The following is an 8,904-nucleotide window of genomic DNA, read 5'->3' on the forward strand; positions in this document are numbered from 1 at the left end:
AATCTTAAAGGACTTTGTACTATGCACGTGTTTTGCTCTTAGATTAGCTAAGTCAATGGTGAGATTAAAGAAGGCTACATTATCAACAGCAATTCAGGACCAGGCATTTTCTACCTCGCCTGACATCTGAAATTCAGATGTTACATGGAAATTTGTTTCATAGTAAGGTCCCCAAGCTTCCAGCAGATAAGACTTCAGAGTCAGACCATTAATCCCCACCTCTAACCAAAGGATTTGTTGAAAAAAGACTGGGGCCCTTGTACCAAAGGACACAGGATCACAGGCCCAGCATTTCACCCACTTGGCTAGGATAATGCTCAATATCAAAACGAATTTGTACCTTATTTTCACGAACTGTCTTGACTGTAAATGTTCTCTGGCTGTTTGAGAGGGCCTCTTTTCTCATTTCTGTATTTCTGTAATAGTACCGGGATTTAACTTAAAATTATTCTATTTGAAAAGGTTCGTTTTGTTTATGTCTAATTTTATAGGTAGTGCTCTAGTTTGAAATTAAGTAAATACGGCCGTTTTTATGTGACCCTGGGCTCCCACTGATGCGATTTCCCGCAAAAACGGCCGTTCTTGTGGGAAATATAATCAAAAATATATTTATTATCTTTTATGTTCATTACCCTGGAATCTATTCCCCAGTTGCTAAGGATTAAAAAACTGGATCAAAACGTTTCAATGACTGCATTGAAATATTTGTACTGAGCCGTAGGGCAGTAAACTAGCTTTGAAAGTTTGTATACTAATATCTTTCCAGTTCGTTAAATTTTTATTGTTCATGAAAAATCATTTATATTATTCACAGTGTCTCTCCACACAGTACGTTATTGATCTTTTGGGAGGCTACTGTGCTGGTATAACGAAGCGCTACACCAAGAAATTATGTCTAACTTGGACAACAAAGAAATGGGGTTACAAGTAGGACTTCTAAAATATTTTCTTCGTACTTTCTCTATTCAAAATTGTTCCAAGCAATAGCTGTTTTTTACCAAAAATTTATTGAAGTTTTTTTTTACATTTGTAAATAAGAACAAAAATGATTAATCTTGATTCCCGGGAATACGGCAATTTTGTTCAGCGCACTTCCGTTAATTTCAGCAATTTACCGCCAAATTTCCGTGGAAATGATAAAAACGACAGTTCCTCACTGCCTGACTTTCTAGACAGGCTTGCTTTGACAATTTGGACGACTGTCAAAATACCTTATGATTGCGCTCCTGTGAGGTGCCCTTGAGAGGCTCTTAAAGAAAGGGGACACATCGCTTCCAGGCAACTGGCACGGGATCTGCCTGCTCTCTATACCCAGTAAATCGCTCTCCTAGACTATAAGTAGCTCACATATCAAAAGACAGCTCTTTGACGAGCACCATGGAATCAGACCGAACCATTTTTGTGTGGACCTGATATTTACTTTACGGCTACTGACGGAAGAAAACAAAGAGTTGCGATACACGATCTATATGAAATTCATTAATTTTGAGCTGGCATTTGGCTCAGTGGACCACCAGAGTCTGTGGAAGATCTTAATGTACTATGAAATTCCCAAAAAGATATTTTCGTTGATGATTGGTCCTTATGAAGAGAATGAGAGCTGTGTATAGGCGCCAAGTGGCAAATTGTGTTTTTCTCGGCATCTTGTCAGGAGTTAAATAGGAATATATCTTTCCACCCCTGCTCTTCGTAATTAAAATTGACCACATAATGCAAAGCACCAGCATAGACAGAATCCATCTGAGTCGTGAAATACTTTTGAGCGATGTAAACTTTGCTGACGACATCGCAGTACTAGAATTGTGCAAGTAGAGGATTCAAAAGCTCTTAAACCAAGTGATTGAGAGAGACTGTCAGGTATGCCAAAAATAACTATTAAAAAAGTAAGATGCATGGACAAAACAGACTCACCCCTGAAAATTGTTTGCTGAGACTAACAGTTATAACAAATCGTCAATTTCAAAAGCTAGGAAGCATAATTGAAAACATAGGATCTACCACAAAAGATGTACTCACAGGAATCAGTCAAGCCAATGGAGCCTTCAATAGACTAAAGAGAATTTGACGACCTCAAAGGTTCTTTCTACGACTGAAATTTTGACTCTTTAATATCAACTTCATGCTAGTTCTGTTTTATGTAGCCGAAACCTCGCGAAAAACAAAGAAATGTAGAAAAACAAGAAAAGAAATGTAGCCGAAATTAGAAAAACAAGGGATAATTCTTGCTTTTGAGAAAACATGTCTAGGAGAATTCTCAAAGTCCACTGAAAACAAAAGATAACCAGCCATCTATTTGTGATAAAACGGGTCAGGCTCTTATGACATGTAAGAAGAGTTCGTAAATTGAGATACCTTTGCCATGTACTACGCATGGACAATCTCCGATTACCGAATTCAGAGCTCTACTGGCAACCATCGGAGCATGCCGCAGAGGCAGACCCAGAAGCACCATGCACATAACGTAACATACAGATCTGTGAAAGCTAAACACCTCAATCAAGTCTCATTGGGAGGATATAATGGCAGAAGCAAATTTCTGGGAAGATTGGTGGTTCCTTCTTGATGCCCTGGGTGTATCCGGGGGCACAGGCAAATTTGAGGTCTAAGGAATCCCCAAGCCTAATATAAACATCGAAAATATAAACCCTTTCTGCGAAAATGCTATCGTAACCTATATCGATAGAATTGAGAAACCGAGTGATCGTACCTGATCAATTGCTTCAGAGTTCTTGGATTTTATCGTCGAACGATAGCTTCCCCTATCCAGTTCACGAAAAGCAGGGCAGGGATGAAAAGAATTTTTTCGATCGTACTGGCTTAGAAGAATTCCATTGGCTAGTGCTTTTAAACAAGATGAGATGCTTATTCTGTAAGTGTTTTGTTTTGTTCAACATCCGAAGGGTCAGAGGCTCCAATCAATTGCAAAAGTTGGTTTAAAAAAGTCCTTTGGGACGTTTTGCTAAGCTAACTGGAAAAGAGAGCGACTTGGTGTCTCACGAAAATAATCAGTACCACTGCAGCTCAGACGACGCTGGTAAACATTTACTTCTAAAATATTATAATCCTGAAACCAGTATCTCAAGCCTTCGAAACGAACAACGCAGCCAGCAAGTGCAAGAAAACAGAGTGAGGTTGGACCCAAATGTTGAATCAATTATTTCTTTGGGTCGACAGAACATTGCTCTTTGTAGCCATAGAGATGATGGAGAATCATTGGCAGAGAAGGACCCACTGAGAAACTAAGGGAATTTTCAAGGCACCGTGCAAATAGTGATGAATCATTTTAAAGTGACATTTGAATAGCTCAGGAGCAAATGCTACTTATATAAGCAAAACAGTGTAGATAGAATTAATTGATTGTTGCACCAAAGAGATTCGTAAAAAGCTCTGTTGCCCTTTTTTACAAGTGCAATTGTACATGATGTAAGGTATTTTTGTATCTACACAAAAATAGTGCTCGAACAGCATTGGAAACTTCGAACATATTATTAAAGGGGAAACACTTGGAAATATTGTGCTGAATTTTGTTGTGCTAGGCAAGACTTGGAGAATTGAGTTGGCATAAGCACTGATGGATGTGATACGATGGTTTTAGAGACAGTAGTGCTGAAAAAGAAGTTAAAAAAAATTAGCAAAGAATGACCTGCGTTGCCTATGTTTCAACCATGCTCTAAATCCTTCTATAGCAAAAAACTTCTTCTGTTTGGACTATTAAAAACTCCATCGGATTAAAAAACGAAGTAGTATCTTTTTTGGTGCTTCTGCAAAGCACAATTATGTTTTAACCAGAGTAATGAAAGCACAGATAGCTGAAATATGTGAAACCCCAGTGGATCGAAAGGCTCGGTTCCTTAATGTAGTTTGTGGTGGAGCTCTCTAAAATCGTGAAAACTGTTTAAGATCATCAGCATCTGGGCAGAATGCACAACTGCTCCAAAATAAAAATCCTTATTGACTGCTGTCACATCCTCCGATCTGATAGTAATCATTGACACTCTTAGTAACTCGTCTGGAATGGTCTTACCGCTCAATCGACTATTTCAGAAGAAGTGCTTGGAATTTGTGTCTGCAGCAAACTATGTGAAGGACATTTTCACCCAGATGTAATTCATTCATCAGAAGAATGAAAGTAAGTTCAAAGAACATTTGATGAAGCAAATACAGTAGCGGTTGAGCTAGGTTTAGAAACAATAGTCACAAGGATTGCAAAAAAGCGAATAAATCGGATTAAAGTGCCATTCAATTCACACGAGGAGTATTATAGACATTCGGCTTTTATTCCCTTGTTGGATATGATTATTTTGGACTTGAGAAAGCTTTTTTTTGACACGCTAGACACTTTAAAGCTCAGTATTTTCTTGGAAATAATTTTTATGGAAACGGACAAACAATTCACTGATACCATTTATGACTAGTCAGCGTGATACTAATTAATAATTTATTTCCCGTCCCAATCGGCTTGTAAATTTGGCCTGACTGGAGAAGCAACAATACGGAAAGCTTGGTGGATTCGTCTGAGAGAAAGCCAGAGAAAATCCAACTCCAGGTTTTGTAGAATATCTGAAGTACTCGGGGAAACGCAACAAAAACATTACTACAACGTTGATATTTTTTCCAGACATTTCAACATTCTTTTAAACCTTTAAACTCTTTAAACTCTGTGTCCAAGACCGTGTACAGATGTGTGTGTGGGGTGGGGGTTAGACCCCCTCCCCCAAAATGTTTGTCCGGCTTGTAAAAACGTGACAAAAGTGCATATAAACATATTTTTGATACCTTTTTAAAGTCCTTTTTTCGTAAAAAAACGAACAAAAATCCTTTTGTAGAACCACACCCCCCCCAAAAAAAAATCCTGGATACAGCCCTGCGTGTGTTCAAAGTAGTTTTTCCATCTTGAGAAGACTGAAAATGTGACTAAGAAATAAAATGACGGAGGAGAGACTCGCCGGACTTGCACTTCTTCATATTCACAGTGATATTCTTACAAGTATAGTAAGCGTTATTGATTGATTTGCTAATAGTTGAAACTGATAGCATTTATAAATGTGGTTCTGTGCATAGCTTTACAGAACTGACAGCTAAATAACAGATAGAATGGTAAAATAGTGGAACGAAGTGCCGTGATTTTTCCGATGCCGCCAAAAAATTTTATTCGGTTAAATAAAGCTCACGAAAACACTGACATGTCATCTACCGGAATCTCAATCTTGGTTGGTAAACGCTGTGGTTTACCAACTTATGTCGTGACTTAACGGACTTTGCCAAGTTTTTTCATTCAATTAAATAAAGAACATGAAAATACTGACATGATTTGTACCGTAATCTCGATCTCGGTTGGCAAATGTAGCAGTCGTATCATCCTGTGCAGTGATTTTGCGGATAGTACCATGATTTTCCATTGGGTTAAATAAAGAAAATGAAAATAATGACACAATATCTACCAAAATCTTATTCTTTGTGGGTAAATGCAGCTGTTTTACCAATGTATGCCCTGATTTTACCGATGGTGGCAATTTTTTTCGTTTGGTTAAATGAAGAACATGTAAATACTGACATGATTTGTACCGTAATCTCGATCTCGGTTGGCAAATGTAGCAGTCGTATCATCCTGTGCAGTGATTTTGCGGATAGCATCATGATTTACCATTGGGTTAAATAAAGAAAATGAAAATAATGACACAATATCTACCAAAATCTTATTCTTTGTTGGTAAATGCAGCTGTTTTACCAATGTATGCCCTGATTTTACCGATGGTGGCAATTTTTTTCGTTTGGTTAAATGAAGAACATGAAAATACTGACATGATTTGTACCGTAATCTCGATCTCGGTTGGCAAATGTAGCAGTCGTATCATCCTGTGCAGTGATTTTGCGGATAGCACCATGATTTTCCATTGGGTTAAATAAAGAAAATGAAAATAATGACACAATATCTACCAAAATCTTATTCTTTGTTGGTAAATGCAGCTGTTTTACCAATGTATGCCCTGATTTTAGCGATGGTGGCAATTTTTTCGTTTGGTTAAATGAAGAACATGAAAATACTGATCTTAGCCAGCAAATGCAGCCGTTTTCCTGACTGGAAAGAATGGGCGAAAATCTCATTTGGTAGCAACTAGTACCAGTTAATTGCAAGACGGTCAGGTCAGAGTCCCGTTGTATAACAGGTTGGTTGGTTAGTAGATTATGAGCTGTGGATGGTAAAGACAGTGACGCCCATCCAAGGGACCCACATGTAACACACGTCAGCTTCAAACTTCACAAATTACACAAATCGGACCAAATCAGACAAATCACAAACCAGTTGTATGATCAATATCAAGAGTAAAGGAGCAAATTAATGAAAGGAATTAGATATGTCAAATTTAAGAACGAATCGAGTAAAAATAAAGTGTTGGGATGCCTGCTTTCTTTTTTTTGCAAAAACAACGAGCCTAAATGGATTTTAGCTGCCGAGCAGGTTCTTTGCAACCCTTTTCTACATAAGCAACCAAGAGAATCAAGTTGGTCGTATATTACTGGCGATTTTTTTTTTAGAAGTCTTAGAAAAGGAAGGTGCAAAAAGAGATGTGCTTATACTTTAAAGCTATGATTATGCAACCAATACGCCTGGTATACAGGAGGGTGTCCAAGAGCACATATCATCCAAAATAGGAAGACAAGTACGCTAAATTCGATCCATGGCTCATGGAGAGAATGTCACTGGGGAATGCGCCTGCAACAAGACTTCCATAGTACAAAAAATGTTGGAAATCTTACAGGAACTCTATACCTTCTTTACGGGTCGAATGACACGAGTTATTGCTTACAACCGACACTGAAGCTTAAGAATGAAAAGTTGGCAGCATAGGTCAGAAAGTTTGACAGAGTTGTGAACCAGCTTTGACGCTACTGTGGAAGTGCTCAAAGAGCTAATAGTACAGAGCGAGTACAATATAATGAAAGATGAAGACCAACTTCTGGATTGCCACCTTACTTGCTTTGATTTTATTCAGATGCTTATGATCATATGTCAAGTCCTTTTTAAGACGAAGGCTCTTGCAGAAAAGCTTCAGACTGAGAAGCTTGATCTGTTGATTGCAAACACAAAACTCACGGCGACATCTTATATACTCTCGTTCGAGACTGATTAGACAGAGGGAAATCGACGCATAAAAAGTAGCTGTGGTAAAAAGTTGTTTTACTAGCCAAAGACAAGTTCCAACTTAACCATCATCCTATGCCTCCACCTTCACGTTATTCAGAGGAAATTTCTGATCCTGGAGCCGACTTGGAGTTATAAATAGATTGCCAAATTTGTCAATATGCTGCTTCCCCCTTCCTCGACCGTGAATTAACCTGAGAGAGAACCTCCAACAGGTTGAACCCAACCCACCGTGAATTAGCATGAGGGTTGACTCTAGTTCAGCATTGTCGAGTGATAGCCATGAGAGGAAAATTTTCAAGTAAGTCAAACCGTAGTCAACCTGCGTGTGTTCCCCAGCGAGAACCTCCAACAGGTACGACTCTAGTTCGGCATTTGTGAAGGGACACACATGCACGGAAAGGTGTAGCATAAATGGCAGACAGTAACAACGGCAATCAAAGGGATAAAATTAACCCTTGACTAGGCTGCCCACTTAATTCAACAATCTGTCTTGGCTTTTTTCTACAATTGGCCATGACTTTGACTTTTCCCACAACTATTCCCTATTTTTTAAATTCAAAACTCCAGTCCAACTCCAGTTGGAAATTGATCTATGCTAAGAAAGTCTACGGCATCCTCAGAGCCCTATCGAAATTTGCGTGACAAGTAGTTATTATGCTGGTAGGCTTTAAGATGATGACTGGAGAGTTGTTTCAAGAACGTTACTGTCGAGAGAAAAATATTCCTTAGAGACAACCCCCTGTGTAAGTTATGCATTTGGCCTATTCTAGAATGTCGATGCCTGTTTTGCCGGGGCTACTGAATTCTTACACAAATGATCCTAAATAGCTTTTCAAGGGCGAGTTTTAGCGTCAATTGGTAGGGTTTACAACCTTTCAATCATATTATTTGACGCGGTCTCAAAGGATATTTTCTGTAAGCATATCGAATACGCCCCCCTTCAACAGTGTCTCTACTTTGGTCGTTATTTCCGAGGCCGATGCAGCAAACAAGCAAACATGGTGTACTTGAATTGCCAAAAAAAGGAGCCAAGTCACACTGAGGGCTTCAAAAAAGTTTTGTACACACTGCACCTCTATTTGCAATGGTCTCCCTAAGGATATATTGCTAAAAACTCGAATGTTTCAATGTAATAGTAGCTGTCTTGACTACGTTAATATATGGCCACACGTTTCTTCCGGCATGTGAACACCAGTTTTTAAAGCATGGATCCGTATCGGAGGTAATAGTAAACTAAAAACAAAATAAGGTATCACAAATCCCTCCCAACAATTAAACTTTCCTCTTGCAGGTGGGATGCACTTTTGAGAGGAGATTGGTAGGCCATGGGTTGAAAATGACAAAGCAAGGTCGTTATATGAAATCCAACCGGTATGACTGAGTGAAAACAAATTTTTTATTATTACAGAATATTTAATAATCTAAAAATATCATGAATTAATTTATATCTTAAAAAGAGTACCAATAGCAAGCTCTTACCACTGATGAAGTGATTTGTATTATAAAAAAAAAATTCCAGTCGGAAATGCGAAATTTTCTACCTGATCCAAAACAAACAAATCAAATTCTACCTGAAGACAAGCTTTTTTTAACGGATTGACTTGAAATCCCGCTGCCAAAGAAAAACTTGGCTCCTGTTAAAAACTAGCTTGGGCCTGACGGGGGCATTTACAGTGGCTATCCAATATATTAGACCGAAGGGAGACCAGTCATATCGTAAGCCAAATGGTTTTAAAATTATTTAGCTGCAAACTGTA

At 38.5% G+C, this 8,904-nt stretch overlaps 1 protein-coding gene across 1 annotated transcript in view; it reads right to left on the minus strand.

Moving 5' to 3' along the window:
• LOC136038921 (exosome complex component RRP45-like) overlaps nt 1-464 on the minus strand; it is a 33,009-nt gene extending 32,545 nt beyond the window's left edge. The window contains exon 1 of the mRNA XM_065722430.1: nt 341-464. Within this exon, the coding sequence (XP_065578502.1) occupies nt 341-406 (66 nt within the window). The 5' untranslated portion in view covers nt 407-464. The remainder of the gene's footprint in view (nt 1-340) is intronic.
• Between the last annotated feature and the right edge of the window lie 8,440 nt (nt 465-8,904).

Source organism: Artemia franciscana, chromosome 2, assembly GCF_032884065.1.
Source record: "Artemia franciscana chromosome 2, ASM3288406v1, whole genome shotgun sequence".
NCBI lineage: Eukaryota > Metazoa > Arthropoda > Branchiopoda > Anostraca > Artemiidae > Artemia > Artemia franciscana.